Here is a 19,299-nt window from a genome sequence, read left to right as displayed (position 1 = left end):
TTCAATAATTCATTAGTCATAGTAGGCACTAGATCATTAATATACATGAGAAACAACAAAGCGCCTAGGATAGAACACTGGGGCACGCCATTTTTAGTATACATCCATTCTGACCTTATTTCATTTCCTTGTTTGCCATATGAGGTCACATATTGGCTTCTTCTAAACAAGTAAGACCTGAACCAAAGTAATGGTGTACCTCTGATGCCCATGTTTGCCATTTTATGAAACAACGTTTCATGGTGTACGCAATCAAATGCTTTCGTTAAGTCCAGGAACAAACAGCATGTGACTTTTTTATTCATATTATGCGTAATTTTTTTCAGCAATTGGAATATCGCTCTGGAGATTGTTCTGCCTTTGATATATCCATTCTGCATATTGTTAAACAAATTGTGTTTTATTAAAAAATTCATAATACTGGTAAAAACTATCTTCTCAATAATTTTTGAAAATATTGGATATAAGCACAATCGATCTATAATTTGAGAAATCAGCCACTACTCCTTTTTTGAAAATTGGTCTAATAATTGTTAATTTTAGATTCTTGGGAAATATATCAGTCAGGAGAGAAGTGTTTATAACATGTGCAAGTGGAATGGTCCACCACTCTGCACAATGTTTCAACACCTGGGAATGTGTCACGCAATTATTAATTTGGTCAAAGCTTTGGAAATAAAAGAAAAGTAAAATTTTAATCTTTACTTTAATTATCAATAATATCAGGTCAATTTACAAAAGAAACAAGTCAAACAGTAATACAAAATCTAGCAATCAGAATCGAAAATTTATCAAACAAAATTTATTGAACAAAACTACCAAACGAGACATACCAAACAAAATAAAACATAAGCAATTAGTACAATTATTACATGAAATTACCCACAAAGCATTATAAATCTCATCGTTCAACCCAACTTAGGACTGACTCAATTCTCGTCTGGACCTTCGATTCTTCTTTGTTTCTCTCTTCCACTGGATCTGACGGCTTCCAACTTCTCCAGTCACTTTCTCGCCAAAACCATCTCCAAACTAAATCGAGCTGAACTCGAACTCTAACTAAGTAACAGTAATGTTTTATCGTGTTTGCGAAATACATATTGTATTTTGAAGCCAATTTTTATATGGGCAGAAGTTAGTTTACCAGACTTTGAAGCCACAATGAATATGTTATCTGCTTTGATGTACCCTCGGCCCAAACGTGTCAGAGTATTCTTTTAAAACAATTAAAGAACAGTAGCTTTCCATCTGCAGATGTAATGGGTTGAAATACGTTGTCGATGACATCGACTGGACCACACATTCTACGGTATAACCCCTAAATCGGTTAAGGTTCTTCCTTTAACGTTGATAAAAAGTTCTTTAAAAAAAACTTACATTTGTATTGAACTTCTTTGTATAGCAGTTTGAAATGACCGAAAATATATTTTCTACCGCAGTCTTCAAACCCTTGTAAATCATTTCAAAAGTACTAGGTACCTAAAGATAGATAAGTATAAAGAAATCAGCGTATTACATTAAACCAGCGTTTCGCAACCTTTCAGTATTCGGGGCCTTTCTTATATAACGTATATTATGCGTTGAAAATTTTGACCCTAATAAAATTTTGACAGCAGACAGCAAGAAACCTAATAAACTTAGACCACATTTGGAAACACTTCGTCGTGAGTACGTTAACAAGCCCCGAGAATTCTTTGAATTAAAATTAAAGTCATATGAAAAGCAAAAATCATTCTTCAAAAAAACTTTGTCGGTGAACGAAAAAACTTTACTTGCCTCTTAGACAGTATCATATAAAATAGCCAGATGTAAAAAGGCTCACACCATTGGTTATTCTGCCAGCTGCGATGGGGATTGTAGAAACTATGTTTGGAAATAATTTTGCCAAACGATTGCAATCTATACCTCTTTCAAATGATACTGTTGCCCGGCGAATTGGTGATATAGCCGAAGATGTACAGCATCGGCTTCTTGAAAAGTTGCGTGACAAATTGTTTTCGGGTCAGTTTGACGAGGCAACAGATAGCAATAAAGACGCTCATTTAATTGCCTATGTCCGATTTTGTGATGATATATCGGCAGTAGAAGAACTACTTTTCTGCAAACCCATAGAACTCAAAGCAACAGCACTCGCTTTGTTTGATATTTTAAATGATTTTATTAATGAAGCCACATAGAGTGGAAGAATTGCGTTGGAATATGCACCAATGGTGCGCGTACATTGCCTGGAAGATTCTAAAGTGTACAAGCACTTGTGAAAGAACAATCTCTGCAATGTGTCTCGACCCATTGCATGATCCACAGAGAGACTCTGGTTTCCAAAGAAGTAAGTCCTGGTCCCCACATTGTGCTAACGACGGTTGTAACTGTAGTAAATTATAAAAAAATGAGACCCCTTAAATCAAGAATCTTTAATGCACTTTACAAAGATATGGGTGCAGAACATTCGACGTTGCTATTTTATTGCGAGGTAGATGGTTATCGCGTGGGAAATTTTGCGAAAACAGCGTGTTTATGACTTAAAAGAGGAAATTGCCACTTTTCTAGAAGAGGAAAACCGCTCGGAAACCGAAAAGTTTCGAGATGCTTTATTTATGATGAAATTGAGTTACTTGGTCGACATATTCGAGAAATTAAATACACTGAATCCACAACTCGAAGGAGCATACACACATATGTTGGATAGCAGTGATAAAGTTAGTACTTTTTGTAAAAAGTTGAAGCTGTGAAGCAGAAATGTGAAACAAAAAAAAAATTGGAAATGTTTGCAAATGGGAATGAGCGTGTCAAAACATACAAGGAAGAAGTAAAATACAAGGAAAAAGTACGAGAAAGTAGTTTTTGTAACAATAAAAAGTCATAGCCATGTTGGCACAGGATTTTAAAAAGTATTTTCTTGCTGACGACAAACCGGTAGCAAGTTACGAGTGGGTCAGGGATGCATTTCGAACTACTCCCGAAGGTCTCTCAACTGCAGAAGAAGAAATCTTCTTAGACTTTACTGCAAGCGGCGAAATCAAGAGAGAATTTAGTAATAAAAGTCTAAGTTTTGGGCGAGAGTGGATGATGCCTTTTCTCCACTAAAAACAAGCATTTCGTATATTATTGCCATTTTCAACATCCTTTACGAAGCCGGATTTTCTGCGGTGGCTGCTTTAAAGACAAAATATAGATCTCAACTGAATATAAACAAAGAACTGAGTGCCTATTTGTAATATACCTTCTTTTGAAAAACTTTGCTGTGCGAGACAGGCCCAAAGGAGCCACTAATAATTATTAAACCTACTTTTAATTTTTAGTTTATTATTAGTTTCATTTGGTAATTACAATCAGACGAGACTGTTGAAAGAGCTAAAAATAACAACATTCATTTTTTTAATAAAATTTCCCACGGCAACAAAGAAAATGAAAACATGGTTACTAAAAATTTTGTAATTTTTGGAAGGTGAATTGTGAATGTTTGTAGCGACGCTACATGGTGTGTCCATAAAGTAACGGATATAGGCGATAAAATCAGTGATCAGTGAATCAGACATTTGCCATCAATGTTTATGCCTTTTTGGGTCCACTCCAGTTGTTTAAATGCACTCTCCAGGACTGTGATGAACAATTTGGGTTCATCAGTGTGTCGCCTTGTTTTACTCACAATCAGTACTTTACTACTTCTACTCTCTTCAGAACTTTCATGCAATTTTACCTTCATTATAGCATTCTTGTAGATGTTATAAATAAATTTGGTATATCAATAATCGACTCTGCATTCTTGAAGTGCTTGCAAAATTCCATTTAAATAAAATTTTATAAATACCTTATTTAATAAATAAATACCCATCTTTGGTATATACCCCGGGGTATTGTAGTATATCCAGGAAATGTACCCTTGAAAAAAAATCATTATTATTTTTCTGAATCTAGTACAGTCAATATTAATATTGGTTACATAAGAAAATTTTCGAGAAAAATTACTTTAAAGATTAACTTCTTTAAATTTACTTGACATGATAACAATAGCAGTAGCCATGAATAACTATGATAACCAATTATTTGAAACAATTTCCTAAGTGTCAAAAACTGATTTAGTAAAGCTTGTTGAAGTATGATGGCGCGCCAACTTATTGGAATAACCACCATTGGAATTCAGAACTTAGGACACTATCCCGTACTATTTCGCTCCGCACATTGATCTTTTGCGGATATTGGGTGTGCGACTTTTTTGCCCAATGCGGATTTTGGGTGGCCCAATATCGACAATTTTGTCTATTTACTTGTCCACACAATGTGGAATGTTCCCTAGTCGGAAAAAAAATGTTTTTGACAAAGTTTTCGTCTTCGTAACAAAATTATAGTTGGAAAAACTACGACTCATTGCTCGTGAATGAGGTTTACTGTATAGGAATTCCAAATTCGACCCAATACCCCTGACAGGACTATAAGGGTTTCCTTGCCCAGCCAAAATCAGCTTTTGTTGAACCTCCCCTGAAACATGTGGTCGAGCAACCTTCGAAAAAATCTCGAAGATGTCCATGCTTTTTAAATTTAGTCGCAGCTACGCTTACCATGCTAATGAGCTAAGCAGTTTTCGATCAAGAAATGTTGCATTAAGGGGGTCAACTACTTACTAAATCATTTTTTGACACTTAGAAAATTATTTAAAATAATTGGTTACCATAGTTACTCATGGCTACTGTTATGTTTATCATAGCTTCAAATGAAGTAGTTAAACTTTAAAGTAATTTTTCTCGAAAATTTTCTTATGTAATCAATATTAATATTGGCTGTACTAGATTCAGGAAAACATCCTCTTTCATATTCCGTAATAAAAATGGGGGATTGCCATTTGAAAAAAATATCGATGATGTCATAACTCGTTTAAAAATGGCGGAAAAAATTTAAAATCTACACCAAAAAATTGCAAATTTAAATCTTTAGACCCGTTTGAGGGATTTTTCCATAAACCGTTTATAATGATTTAATCGCCTATATCCGTTACTTTACGGACAACTGTATAGTAAATAAGACAATAATAATGCTCAACATATAAGATATATTAACTTCAGTGTTTACAATCACAGGTTTACTTAAGCCTTTAATACTACAATTAGGTTTCTGCAAATAGTTTTTTTTGGTCGTTGTGTAAAAAAGAAACTTTTTAAGTCCTCTTTTCGTTGATTATTTTCAAAATAAATGTTCTTATTTACATTTCGGCATCTTGAAAACGAGCACATACGATCGAATCCGAAACATCCAATGGTGGCTCCGAAGCTTTTAACAATTTGTATCCGTATTGTCCATCTTTATGAGTGCGTTCGGGACCATGTTTTGCAAACGTTTTTATGAAGTTAATCACAATTTTTGGATCGACCATCGACATTTCTAATCGACGTCCCCAAGAGACCAAGGCTAAAGGCTAAAAAGAAAAGAATAAATCTTTTTTTTTATTAAACATCTTTTTTCTTACTCTTTCTTGTGTTAATAAATTATAAGGTGTGATTACATGTCGATATAAACACGTCGTTACGATATCTTTTAAATAATTTACTTCTTGGTAATTGGCACAAGGATGATATAACATTACAATAGCTCCATGTTCAAGGTTATGAAGCCAACGTTGTTTTGGAACAAATTCGTATTCGCCGTATTTTGCCCACAATGGTCTATGAGCACCGCTAAAAATTTCAACAATTACAATTTAACTTAGATAAGTAGTTTTAAAAATAACCTTCACATTTTTAAGAATTTTAGAGAAAAAATTTAACTTGTTAGTAACGTAAGCAAGTAGATAATAAGCTAAATAAAACATAAAAATTTCAATAAGCAAAATAATAACAAAAGCAAACAAGATAGTAATTATAAAGATGAAAGGAAAGTTAACAAACATGTTAAACAAGTAGAAAATGAGACAGATTATCAGTCCGATAGTAATGATGACTATTATATAGATTCGTTAATGTTAAGTAATGTTTGTAACGTAAAAAGTAATAACACTAATGCATGGTTGATAAATATTATTATCGATAACGAGCAACATGTAATATTTTACCTAAGCATTGTTTAAACAAATTAGACAAAAATTTTAAATTAAATATATGTAACGCAAATGTAATTGCATTTGGTGGTAACCATATAGGTTGAATAATTTTACAAATATTAATGTCAATGTTCAGGATAGACCAATATTGGGACTTAAAGTTTGTGAATATTTAGGTTTATTAAATAAGGTTAACGTAATAAATTTCGATTCTAAAGCTGAATTTATAAAAAAGCATAACGATAATTTCCAAGGAATAGAGGAAATTCTGGGTACATACAAACTGAGGTTAAAAGAGAGAAGTACGCAGCAAGGTTTATAGAACATAAGGTTACCTCATTCCCTATGCCTCTGTAGTATCGATTATTACCCCGCAAATTGACGTCACTGGTTCGATACAGTCAGAATAAAAGATAGATACGTGCCTATACTGTGGTACAGTCTATATAAAATATTTAAACCTCGCATCGTGTTGTCCTTGTTTATAGTTATATCTATAAACAAGGGTGTTGTGTTGTTCATAGAACCAGCTACGTCACTGACCCACCTTGCCTCTCAGAGGAGGAGAATCGGTATTGGGTAACCTTATGTTCTATAGACCTTGAGTACGCAGGTAATAAAACCTGTTTGTCGAGTTCCAGAGATAATAAAAGATAGGTTGAAAGAAACATTATACGAATTAATAAAGAAAAACATCATTGAAGAAGTGGAGTAAATCAAATAATAGTTGAAAAAAATAAAGGGAAGCTACGATTATGTTTGGATCCGACAGAACTAAACAAGGCTTTACAGTTGGATAATTATCCAATACCCACGATAAGTGACATTGAGAAAAGACTTTCTGGTAAAGAAATATTTACAGTAATTAATATGAAGGATGGATTCTTCTAACTATATGGTAAGTTTAAGTTTAAGTACAATGGATTACCATTTGGAAGTGTAAGTCCAGAGGTATTTCAACGAACCAATGAAAAAATATTTGGAGATTTAGAAATAGTAATATATTTCGATGATTTAATAATTGCAACTAAGACAAATGAAGAACACGATTTATTACTTAATAAAGTAATAAAAAGAGCAAGTAAGTTTGGTGTCAAATTCAACAAAGAAAAAGTACAATTTAAGAAAGAACGAGTTAAATATCTGGGTAGAATATTTTCGAAACAAGGCATGGAGCCTGATCCAGAACAGGTAAAAGCAGTGATAAGTTTGGAACCACCCAAGACTAAAAAAGAGTTACATAGCATTATGGGAATGTTTACTTACTTGGTTCGTTTTATACCTAACTTGCCAGAACTTTCTTACCCATTAAGATTACTTTTAAAAACGAACGTACAATTTGAGTAGTCCGAGGCACAAATAAATGCATTTAACAAACTAAAGAAAATAATCAGTAAAGCACCAGTTTTGAAAATATTTAATGGTAATTTGTCAATTGACATGTATGTGGATGCCAGTAGTACTGGTTTGGGCTGTTGTTTAATTCAAAACGAGTGTCCGGTGGTATTCGTGTCAAGAAGTTTGACAGACACTGAAATTACATAGATATTCGCAAATAGAAAAGGAATTTTTATCCATATGTTTTGCTGTTGGTAAGTTTCATAAATATATTTATGGCAGGAAAGTGACAGTTTATACCGACCATAAACCATTGGTGGCAATAAATCAAAAGAATATTTGGAGAGTACCAACTAGACTACAACGCATGAAATTAAAATTAATCAAATACAATTTAGATGTGAAATTTATATCAAGGAAAAGATAACATAATAGCAGATATATTATCAAGAAATTTCATCAAAGAACCGTCAAAACAAGACAATACTTACAATGAAATTGTTCACTCAAACTTCTTACTTGCTTTTTTTTATAATTTATTTTAACAGTACCAGTTTCGAGAAAAACTCAGTTTCTCATCATTAGCCGAAGCTATATATTTCTGTACCTTAGGGGTAAAGGATCGTAACTCCAGTTTTTGTCAATATCGAGTTAATTATTATAAAACTTATTATAATAGTGTTATAAACCTTTAAACCTTGTTTTCTAAAAAACCTAAAATAATGGAGATACAATCCTTTACCTCTAAGGTACAGATATATAAAAATGGTTAGTGATAATCAAATAAATATAAAACGTGAACTTACTGTCAATAAAACTATTTTGGAAACTATTTTGTTGTTAAATAAAAATCAATCATTAAAAAATTCTTTAAAACGACGAATGTACACATATCTTAAAATGTAAATGACATTTCTACATATAAACGAGTCACGAACACGTTAAAGAGTTTGTTATAGATATTATTAGTTCTACACTTGATCATTATGATGAAACGACTGGTTATATTTCGGAATGAAAGGAGGTATTGAAATATTTGAAAGAGGCAGAACTTGTTTTATTGAGCTGGTATTATGATGTTAAGTTTTTTAAATACATATAAAGAGGTTTATATTGTTCATTAAGTAATTTGTGTTTATTTTTAACTTTATGTTTGTGAATTTCCAATGATTCCAATAAATCAAGCTTAAAGCCTTTTTCGCATTTATGAATGAGATTCACATTTTCATAATCTATTTTATGTTTTGTTTCTGCTACGTGTTTATAAACGTTTGAGTTTTCTTTAGTTTTATGTTCTTGAATTCGCTTTTCAAGCTTTTTTCCTGTTTGTCCAACATAAATACATTCACACTCGGAACATGCAATAGGGTAGACCCCACTTTCCTTCAATTTATCGTTGTTTTTATTATGATTTATGATAGTTAGAAAAGATTCGAAGTAAATTATTGTTGTTAGAGAATGCCAATGAAATGTTATACCTTGAGAAGATTGAACTTGATTTAAAAATGATAGGCTTGTATATGTTTTTTGTTTTTCAGGTTTAACATATAGTGGATCTGTTTGAATATGTACTTTTCTAAAAAGATTATTTATTATTTTATTAGGGAATCCATTCTGAGCCGCTAGATCATGTATGTAATTATATTCCTTGATTTTGCTATCTTCTGATAAAGGATATTTTAAGAGCCTATTTATCAGAAACCTGAAATTGGCTAGGTTTTGGTTGGAAGGGTGGGCAGATCATAAGGAATGGTTGTTGGTATCATTGCTGGTTTTCTAAAAATATCAAATTCTAATTTGCCATCTACTAAGCATTTCACGGTTAGATCCCAAACACAAAAAAAATATGTAGGAGAACCTGTAATAGTATATTAAAAAACAAGTTTCGTAAGACGCGTTTGAAATGCACGAATTTAAGTTGAAAAACGAGTGGCGAAGCCACGAGTTTTTTAATGAATGAGTGCTTTAAGTCTTATGAAACGTGTTTTTTATGCTATTTTTTGTAATTCGCGTTTTTATCCTTTTTTTTTTCTCAAAAATAAAATAAATTTTGACAATGTAGGGAAACAGGTATGTAGCAGTTGGTAACACCGTAACACTTGAAAATAGAAATTTGAATTGACAATTAGAAACTGTCAAAACACAAAATGTATTCACCTAACAAAAATGTTTCATGTACACCTCCCAAAATAAGAGAAATTGCTCAGAGTTCAATGTCCTCATCATTGTGGACCTTGTATGCTAAAAACGTGTTTAAACATCCATAAACAAACATTGTCACCTTGAAAAATTAATGACTTAATGTCACCAACTTGAACTGGTTCCATAAAATGTTATTAAAATCTCATTACAGCATCGGATGCTGTAAGCAGTCTCATTACAGCACCCGTTTGAGTACTGTTATAGCTTTCATTATCGTTGCGAATTACAAAAAAGATGTTATAGGTCGAATCGGCATTTCTTTCTTATGTAATTTGGGTAAAGAGTAAAGCTTTGGAATCGTCGGATTCATATTGATGAAAAGGGAACTGTTAAAATATTTGTTATTTCTGTTTTTTAATGATGGTGTGTGTTCTTTATTTTTAATCAGTGTTTCTTGACATGTGTTTATAATATCACGAGTTTTGCGAATAACTTTATCTAACGGGTTTTGATCAAGTCTTACATAATTATTATTTTCCATAAAATCTCTTTATCAAGGATGACTATGTCAGCTCCTTTGTCAGCTGTTACGAAAATTGCATCATTTTCCTTGATTTTATTTTTGATGGATTTTATGACTTTGTTGTGTTCTGATTGGTTGTTGTTTTTATTGTTTGAGGATGTCGTTTCTACCTTTTTTAGAAAACCAATGAGATTGTTTTTAAGGTCAATACTGTTAGGGTGATTTTTAATTATAATGTCAAATTCTATGGCAATGTCGGAGAGTTTGGGTTTATGTTGTATGTTGTGGTTTATGTGGTATTTACACCAAAGAAGATCCGGAATTAAAAAAGTTAATGGTATATTTCCATGAAGGATGGCCTCCATTAAAAAAAGATATAAACTCAAAGTTATCAATATGCGAAAAATAAGACCAAAGAACGACTATTAGCTTACAATATCACCGAATATCCTTTTTAATGAGTAGCAGTAGATATATGTGAGTGGAGAGGAAAATCATATTTGATATTGGCTGATTACTATTCTTTCTGGCTAGAAGTCAACAGTTTAATGCATTTAGTCCCACTGGTGTGAAAACGCACCAGCGTTTTTAAAATTATTTTACAGCCATACATTACCAGCTTTCAAGGTGTTAGCTGTTTGTACGATAACAGTATAAGGTTGTTAGGCTATACATATCAAAATATTTCATAATTCTTGCTATTTAAACCATATTTGCATCAATTCTTTTCTGTTGAACATTTCTGTTCAAAATATACAATAGAAATAAAACTATTTTTAGTGCATATTTTCCTCATATATATTTTGAAACGCGAAATAAAAATATGAATTCTGAAAATACGTCTTGAAACATTAATGGTGCAAAAACACACCATTGGGATGATTGATGAGATATAAGGATTACATTATCTTTCATATTATTAGAAACCAGTTTAGACGCATTTATTCGGTGAATAGGGCCGTTAAGTATTTTTTTTATTGGCTTATTTTTTAATTTTTGATTTTGAGGCTTAGCTTTTCAAAAAAAAAAATAATAAAGTTTGAAACTACAGGGCGCGAACTCCAAAGTACGTCACTCACGTCAGATTTGACCGTACGATTGGAGCGTATAAAAATCAATAAAATTCCTGGAGAGAGACAATGCCACGAATCTTATGCGCTAGAAGAAAACAGACGAAAACGGGAGCGAGCGTAACGTCTATGATTTCTTTCTTCTTACTTAAAACGTCATCTGGAGTAGGGGTGGGGAATTTTAAACTTTTACAAATAATTATTGCAAAAATTAAACAATTTTCGAACGTGAAAACGTTACTAATCCGTATAATTTAATTTAGATTATCGATTTTTTGAAAGACGGTTTTATAATTGATTGACCTTAACGGCCCTATTCCCTGGAAATGGTCGTTTATAGACATAGTGTATCAATATATGTGTAGTAAGTTTAGCGTTCATTTACATGAAGAGTACTTTGCGAAGTATCACGATAAATGATTATATCGTTCATCCCATTGGTTTTTTAGATTAAACTTCATACTAAAGTTGGTATTTGTTATTTACGGCTAATTTATTACTTAGTTAATAAATGATAACCAAAATTTTTGTGTGTTGTGATCATTTATCTTACCAGTGTCTTACCATCTCATATCTCAAAAACAATTTTTTTTTCAAACAACTGTGTATGTACAGGGTGGTTCAAATTCGATGTCCGAATAGGCTAACTCGAAAACTATAAGAGTTTAGAAGAAAAGTAGCTGACATGTCATGATCTCGTTTTTCGAGAAACTGCTAATGCCGAAAACCTCATAGCGCTATCGTCTTTTGTTTTTCCGCTACAGGCCAAAATTAAAAATATCGTAAAACCCGCAAATGTAATTATCTTGGTTATTATTATAGGTGGAGTATTATAACTAAGACATTATATGGACACTTTTTTACAGAGAATTTGATGACGTAGTCAAAAAATTATATATTATCACAATTTTCGTTTTTTTAAATGGAAACAACCACTGATTATTCGCTTAATAAATTCGCTATTTTTTTCTGATTACAAAAATATAGAGTTTGACAGGTCTATTTCTTATTGTTTTAGAATAAAACTAAAAATAAACTTTTCTTTTAGTGTCGTCGAAGAAATTAAATTTACAGTTTCCTGTAAATTACGGTTCTATAACTAAAAATTAAAAAAACATATTTCTGATATTTGAAACAAATATATTTGTTGAACTGTTTAATTTATATATGTTTTACACAAAAATTGGAATAGATTATATTATTTCACATTTTTTATTACGATTTAATATTATTTTTAAATGACTTAATAAATTATCGATAGATGGCAAAGCACATATGCTTTGTTTTTTTAATTCAAATAAACATATAGTTCGTTTTTTTTCTATAATACTTGTCAATGTAAATTTTTTAGGGTTTCTGTTGGTATTATCTAGGACCCTTATAAAATTTATGTTGTTTTCCTGATTTTTAGTAACATTTTCAATAACTAAGTAGTTGAGGTTAAAATACTAATAAATTTTTAGATAAATACGATTTTAACGAAGTATATATTTATTGTAAAAGCGTTTTTATGCACCTTTTCTTTTTGAATAACGAAAGCTCAAACGTCAGTGTGATATATCTATTTCAAAACATAATAAAACAAAACTCCCTGTTAATTTTGCCAACTTTACAACAATTTGACAGGTATTATAGAAAAAAAATGAACTATAGCAACATTTGTTTGTATTCAAACATTTTCGGAAGTGTTACTTTAAGAATCCTGTTTTTAAGATCAATTATGAAAATTTTGAAAAGTTTGACATGTTAGAATGTTACATATTAAAAAATTATTTGTTTTTAAATACCAGAAGTTATCTTCGTATTTAATTGTTAACTTTTTAGATTTTACCTACCCGGGCAGTTACTTGGTGTAACTTACAGGAAACTAAATAAATTTAGTTTCCTCGACGACACTAGATGGCAATTTTATAAAAAAAGTTTATTTTTAGCTTTATTCTAAAACAATAAGAAATAGACCTATCTAACCCCATATTTTTGTAATCAGAAAAAAATAACGAATTTAATAAGAGAATAATCAGTGGCTGTTTCCATTTAAAAAAACGAAAATTGACATATTATCTCACCGTCTAAAACCGAAAAATTTTTTTTTGGCTATGTCATCAAAGTCTCTGTAAAAAAGTGTCCATATTATGTCGTAGTTATAATACTCCATCTATAATAATAATCAAGATAATTGCACTTGTTGGTTTTACGATATTTTCAGTTTTGGTCTCTAGGGGAAAAACACAACACGATAGCGCTTTGAGATTTTCAGCATTAGTAGTTTCTGGAAAAACGAGATCATGATATGTAAGCTACTTTTTTTCTAACTCTTATAGTTTACAAGTTAGCCTATTTGGACATCGAATTTGAACCATCCTGTACATGTTGATGAAATTTTAAGGAATGTTAATAATAATAAACAATTCGTCTTGGTGATGTTGACATGATAAAAAAATAAAATTTTTAAAGAAATGTGCCTCCACATTCACATTTTTAAGAATTTTAGAGAAAAAATGTAACTTGTTACTAACATAAGCAAGTAAATCTTGTTATCATTATAATCAGTAACTTAAAGCAAATAAAGTTTGTAAAAATTAAAAAAAAAAAAGGTACTTACAAAGTTGGAATATAATGGCTGTAATTTATACTCTCCGTCATGCATTTATGTGGAGCCTAAAAAATGTTGTGATATATTGTGTATTAATATTATAATATATAGAAAGTTACACTATATTCCTTTGGAATGTAATCTTGTGAAAATAAAGCACGAACATTTTCATTGGGTAAAAAGGACTGCTTGTTTTCATAACAAGTGTAATTTGTGGCATCATCAAGCCAATCAACCTCTAAATTAACCTAATTAACCAAAAGAATTTTTATAATTAACCAAATAAATATAATTTATAAAATATTTGAAAACCACCTGTGCATTATCACAATTAGCGGATGATACACCCATCTTAATTCCATGTTTATCATCATGTAACTCTTCTAAACTAACAATTGGATTGGTATCATTTTTTTGATTTGGAGGCATCGGAAACCACTTTCCTTGCCATTTATTATCATCAGTTCTTTTCAATTCATCCAACCAAGCTTAAAAAAATCGATTAATTTTATTACAACATTAATTTTATTGAAAGAAAAAACTGTTTGATTTACTTACAACTGGTACTAAATGGTATCACAACCGAAATAAAGAGGAACGTTACAAAACGTGTATCACTTACGGAAATCATTTTCGTAAAACTTAATAAAAATTTGTCTCTACTATACAGCTATTCGTTAAATGTTTATCTTTATTGCACGTTTATCGCATTCAATTTTAAAGTTTAATCTCCATTAATTGACGAGGTAAGTCGTTTCGCGGTTATTTTAGCAAAAACAATATTATTGGAGATTAGAAAAGGTAGTCAACACGTAGAGATGTAAAAAACCTGACTTTATTCAGGTACGAACTGTTATTGAATGTTATCGAACTTGTGCCGAACCTGGTGTCGAACTGCTTGTGGTTCAACTTGGTTCAACTGCTTAATTTTCAGCTGACAACCGCATCTAACAGATGGTTTTTTAGTAAACTCTTTAATTCACTTTTAACAAAAGTGAATTTCATTAGAAATAAACTTAATATTGTGCTATATTCTTATAAAATAATGTAATATTGAAAATAAAAACAAGGTTTTGCGGTAATCATTATTTCATTGTAGTCTAAGTTGCCTATATCCCTGTCACATACAATGGTGAACAAAAGTCTACGTACAGTATTGAATTATGTGGTTTTTGGACAACGTAATAAGATAACAGAAAATTAGTATTACCCTTGTTTATAGATATACATAGTTATCCAACCGATCGAGTTGGGTTGTTCTAACTCATGCTGCCTCTAACGGCAAACGAGAAAAACATCATTTATGAATGAATTGAATAAAATTGGAAATCCAACTTGTAGTAGAAGTTGCATACTCAGAATAAAAGATTAATTTGAATTTATGTGATTGAACACGAAATTGTTTAACATATAAAATGTTTTTGTCCAAAAATGTACGTGTGCAAGCGCGTGATCGCCGCGTGTTATACATCACTAGAAAGAGCAGGAAATTTCCGATAAGATAGATATGGTTCTAGAGTTTTCTCCTGCTCATATAAGAAAGTTATCGACCCGAATAGGGTTTAAGAATGGCTAAAACGTGTGAATTTAGCAGTTTTTGGCCAAAAATGTACGTGTGCAAGCGCGTGATCGCCGCGTGTTATACACCACTAGAAAGAACAGAAAATTTTCAATAAGATAGATATGTTTCTATAGTTTTCTCCCTATCAAATAAGAAGGTTGTTTAGAGGAAGAGTATTTAAGCGTTTCTGCGTGTAGGGATGGACATTAAGGGTGATTTAAGCATGACGCCGATAGATATTGACCGACGAAAACCCGGATTAATATAGCTGAAGGAGCGCTCTTTCTGACTGTGATAACAGTTTTTTAAAATTCGGTTTCGTAACAATTGCACAAGGCCTTGAAGTTTGATAATTTTGAGCTATTTTAAGTACAGCGCGGTGTTCTTCATTTTTTATTGATCTTAATATCGACGAAAACCCGGTTTTAGAGAAAGATTCAAGCTTTCAAGTGGTGCATTTAGTTTTTCGCTATCCCTAATTATAAGGAAGATATCAGCTAAGAAAGTAGATAGGAAATTACGGGTAAAAGTTTGTTGCTGGGAGGTTTGTTGCTATCGTCGCACGGGTAAAATATTTAATTACTTTAAGCATTACATCTAAATATTTTAAAAAATATCTGTCCTTTTTTTATAATAGAGAACCAAAAATTAACTTGCTAATTAAATAAATCCATTAGTACTTTTCTCGCATAAAATAAAAAAAAACCAATAATTATTTTCGATTTATATCTTATTGTAGTAGAAATACAAAAAGTCAGTTTTGATTTTTGTTCATCCTATTGCAGACTTAATTCCAGACGTGGTAGCGCCGAGCGTTCCTTTGAGCAATTGGCCGACCGACAGTTTAATGGATCACACATATCAAACGAGTATGTAGTATAAACAAAGTTTTTTTGCAACTACTCGAGTTTAGATAAACGACTTCACGTATACAAGTTCCTTCTTTATTATTGTCGTTGAGAATTCTTTGGTTAAAATACAAATACGAAAATTAAGAAATATTAATTAGAATCAATTAAATAAATAAAAATGAAGTATTTCTGATTTTATTATAGCAGTGTTTCTAAATTGATGTGAAAGATTTCAAGGGATGATTTTTCAGCGAAAATTACGGGGTGTCTTTCATATAACTTTTGTTCAAAACCCCTTCTCCCCCAAGTTATAGCTCTCGAAAATTAAGGAAAAAATTTGCAACTTTCTTATCTCTTGACATTTTACAACTAAGAAATTGTTAATTTGATCATAAAAAATAAAATAATGCTGAGATCAATTTGACATAACCTCATTTCTTTGACTAATAATAATCAATCTCTGAATTAATTCACTTGAGCTTATGTATTATTTTATTTTTTTGTGATCAAACCAAAAATTTTAGGAGAAAACGTCAAGAGACAAAAAAGTTGCGTAAGTTTTCTAATAACACCGCAAGAGTTTCTTTTTAAAAATTAACTTTATTTATTATAACGATCTTAACAAGTCGGAGGTTAAACTAATTCTAATTCCTAACAATGGAAAAGAATTTACTAAAAGAAATTAAACTTAATTCTGAGTAAAACATCTGCTTCAGGAATGAACGATGGAATGTCCTTATCATCTCTTTTCCAGAAACAGCGTATCTTCTTTATAAGTTCTCACGGGAACATGTAGATATATCTCCTCCCCCATTAGATTCAACTCAGAGGGACGGAAGTTGAATATTATTGGAATCGATAACCTGGGATTTCGATTTCTGATGTTTTCTTATTTTTCTATAAATTAAACACACAATGAACAATATTACGATTACATAGATAATGATTGTCCATGCGTTTGGTAATCTTGTAATCCCATGTTCTATCAATGGATTATTGGCGATGATCCTTGATTTCAGTTCATGAAGTTCATCTAAACCAATATCTTTTATATGTAGAGTCAAGTTAAGATAAGGTAATGTCGGATCTAGTGTTTCTTCTAATTCAGGAAATAATATTGATTTCGTTCCATTAGTTGCTTGGACGTTATTTATTATGGTTCTATTGTTGAATGAAATCTTACATCCCATAGGTATTTCGGACAGGTAAGTTCCGTGCATTCTTATGGTTTCATCTTGATAATTACACTCCAATTTTAGGAATTGTGGTATAGGAATTACCCAAATCCATTGGTTGGTGTTGTCTAATTGCTTCACAATTAATTCGGCAATTTTTATTTCTGTTTCTCTGCAATTGTTTGCACGTTTCCCATTTAATAGTTGTAGTTCACAAGGGCTTTCTTCAGTGAATTGTTCAAGATTTAATTTTTTACAAATATAAAGTTGTGGAAACATCCGTTTATATGGTTGATTTTTAAATCCAAAATACATTTCATTCTTTATCAAATATTTATCTTTTGAAATCACTGTCTTTAGACGATTCTTACTTAGTATTGGGATGGAATACAGGTGAAAATATTCAAATTGGTATGGATAGGTTATAGGAATGTGTATTAAATACGTTACTCTATTGTTAGAAATGTAACATTCAACTTCAATTAATTTTTCGAAAAACAAAGTGTTTTCAAGTGTTAACTCCATAGGTAGTTGATTAACGTTAACTTGTTTGGTCAATTGTTTTAATGATCTAAATAAATCAATTACTGTGATTATGCTGGGGTGCATCACTTTTAATTTAGCAAACGTAATTGCATTTTCAACATCCTGCAAAACTGATTGTATCACTTCGTACAAATTTATCATTTGGATCAAAGTATCTTTTATAAACGTAATGTTTCGATCGTATTCAGAATGATTAATTATTAACGAAAGTTGATCGATCTTTGAATCTAATACTTTCTCGTTATGATTAATTTCCATAATTGTTTTATTGAATTTATTAATAATATCGAAACAAATCGAATTTTGGGTGACAATGCTAGTACTTAATTTATCTTGATTTTTCTGTAATTGAGTAATTAAATTATCGTAACGTTCTCCGTCTGATGCATCCAAATTGCCTGAGACAGCTTTAAATATTGAACCTAGACCATTGATCAATCCACGTCTTGTACGTGGTGGATGAGGTATAATTTCCTTTAATTTGTTTTCGGTACGTATACAGATTAATCTTAACACTTTCAAATAATTCGACATTTCGAATGAATGTTCATAATTTTTGTGAAGTAGTCCGATAATTGTTTTTGATTTTTGGTAAAGTTTATTCGTTTCGATAATTATTGGATTCAAGTCTTGGTAATGTATGAGCGTGTGAGAAAATTCTTCTACTTTAGCATTTCCTAAGTGAAGGGGTATTATTCCGGAATTCTTTTCTAAATTTCGAATTACGATTTTGTCCGGTAGTCCGAGGACGAGGGGTAACCTATAATTTTAAGAAATATTTGTACTAAAGTCATACGTTTCTTTCAAAGGTCGTTTAAGATTATCCATATGTATTTTACCTTGCGTATTGGTAGAGATTACTTTTTTATTAAGATCAGATGTTAAGATATTTGTACTTTTCTCAAATTTATTCGCTAATTTTTTCCTTTCATGCTTTTTAATAAACACTTTTTGTTGTGGCTTGAATAATGTAGGTTTGTCACGGTTTTTATTAATGTTGTCAATAATTGTTTGTTTTTTATTGATCAAATTTTCATTAATTCTGGAGTACATTAACTTTGCTTTTTCTTTATGTTGATGCATATAATCATTCAAAAGATGGGTATTTACATTAATATCGAAAGGGTCGCCATTATTTATATGGGCATTAATTACATCTACTGGTTTAAATTTAGTAGCAGAATGTAATGATTGATTGTAAGCTAGTATTGCATAAATCATTCTGGATTGTATAGTTGTGGTTGCAAAACCTTCAGAATTTAATAAACGAATGTGTTCAGCAAGAGTTGAATGAAGTCTCTCTATAACACCATTAGATTGAGGATGATGAGGTGTGATAAAATGTAGTTTTATTTTATGAAGTGCCAAAAGTTCGGTAAAAAGGTTATTTTTAAATTCGGTACCATTATCAACTATGATTTGGTTGGGTATGCCATGATGTGAAAAGTAAATTAATAATCTGTCTACGATTT

The 19,299-nt window shown here is 31.1% G+C and overlaps 1 protein-coding gene across 1 annotated transcript; it reads right to left on the bottom strand.

Moving 5' to 3' along the window:
- Nucleotides 1-5,024: 5,024 nt before the first annotated feature.
- On the bottom strand, nt 5,025-14,619 carry LOC111429229 (uncharacterized). Its single transcript, XM_023065086.2, has 6 exons — nt 14,253-14,619; nt 14,010-14,182; nt 13,814-13,942; nt 13,704-13,759; nt 5,459-5,666; nt 5,025-5,407 (listed from the first exon to the last, which is right to left on the bottom strand). Exons 1-6 carry the CDS (start codon nt 14,323-14,325, stop codon nt 5,195-5,197), a joined length of 852 nt encoding a protein of 283 aa, XP_022920854.2. The 5' UTR covers nt 14,326-14,619; the 3' UTR covers nt 5,025-5,194.
- Nucleotides 14,620-19,299: the final 4,680 nt, after the last annotated feature.

This window comes from Onthophagus taurus, chromosome 2 (genome assembly GCF_036711975.1).
Source record: "Onthophagus taurus isolate NC chromosome 2, IU_Otau_3.0, whole genome shotgun sequence".
Classification (NCBI taxonomy): Eukaryota; Metazoa; Arthropoda; class Insecta; order Coleoptera; family Scarabaeidae; genus Onthophagus; species Onthophagus taurus.
The sequence above is the reverse complement of the archived record's forward strand: the minus strand, read 5'-3'. Positions and strand labels throughout refer to the sequence as shown.

Excerpts from the sequence above, each read along its gene's own strand:
- LOC111429229 (XM_023065086.2), bottom strand. The coding sequence starts at position 14,325 with ATGATTTCCGTAAGTGATACACGTTTTGTAACGTTCCTCTTTATTTCG. Across the intron at positions 5,667-13,703 it reads AGCCATTATATTCCAACTTT|CGGTGCTCATAGACCATTGT; the intron begins GTAAGTACCTTT and ends TGAAATTTTTAG. Across the intron at positions 5,408-5,458 it reads ATTTATTAACACAAGAAAGA|CCTTTAGCCTTGGTCTCTTG; the intron begins GTAAGAAAAAAG and ends TTTTCTTTTTAG.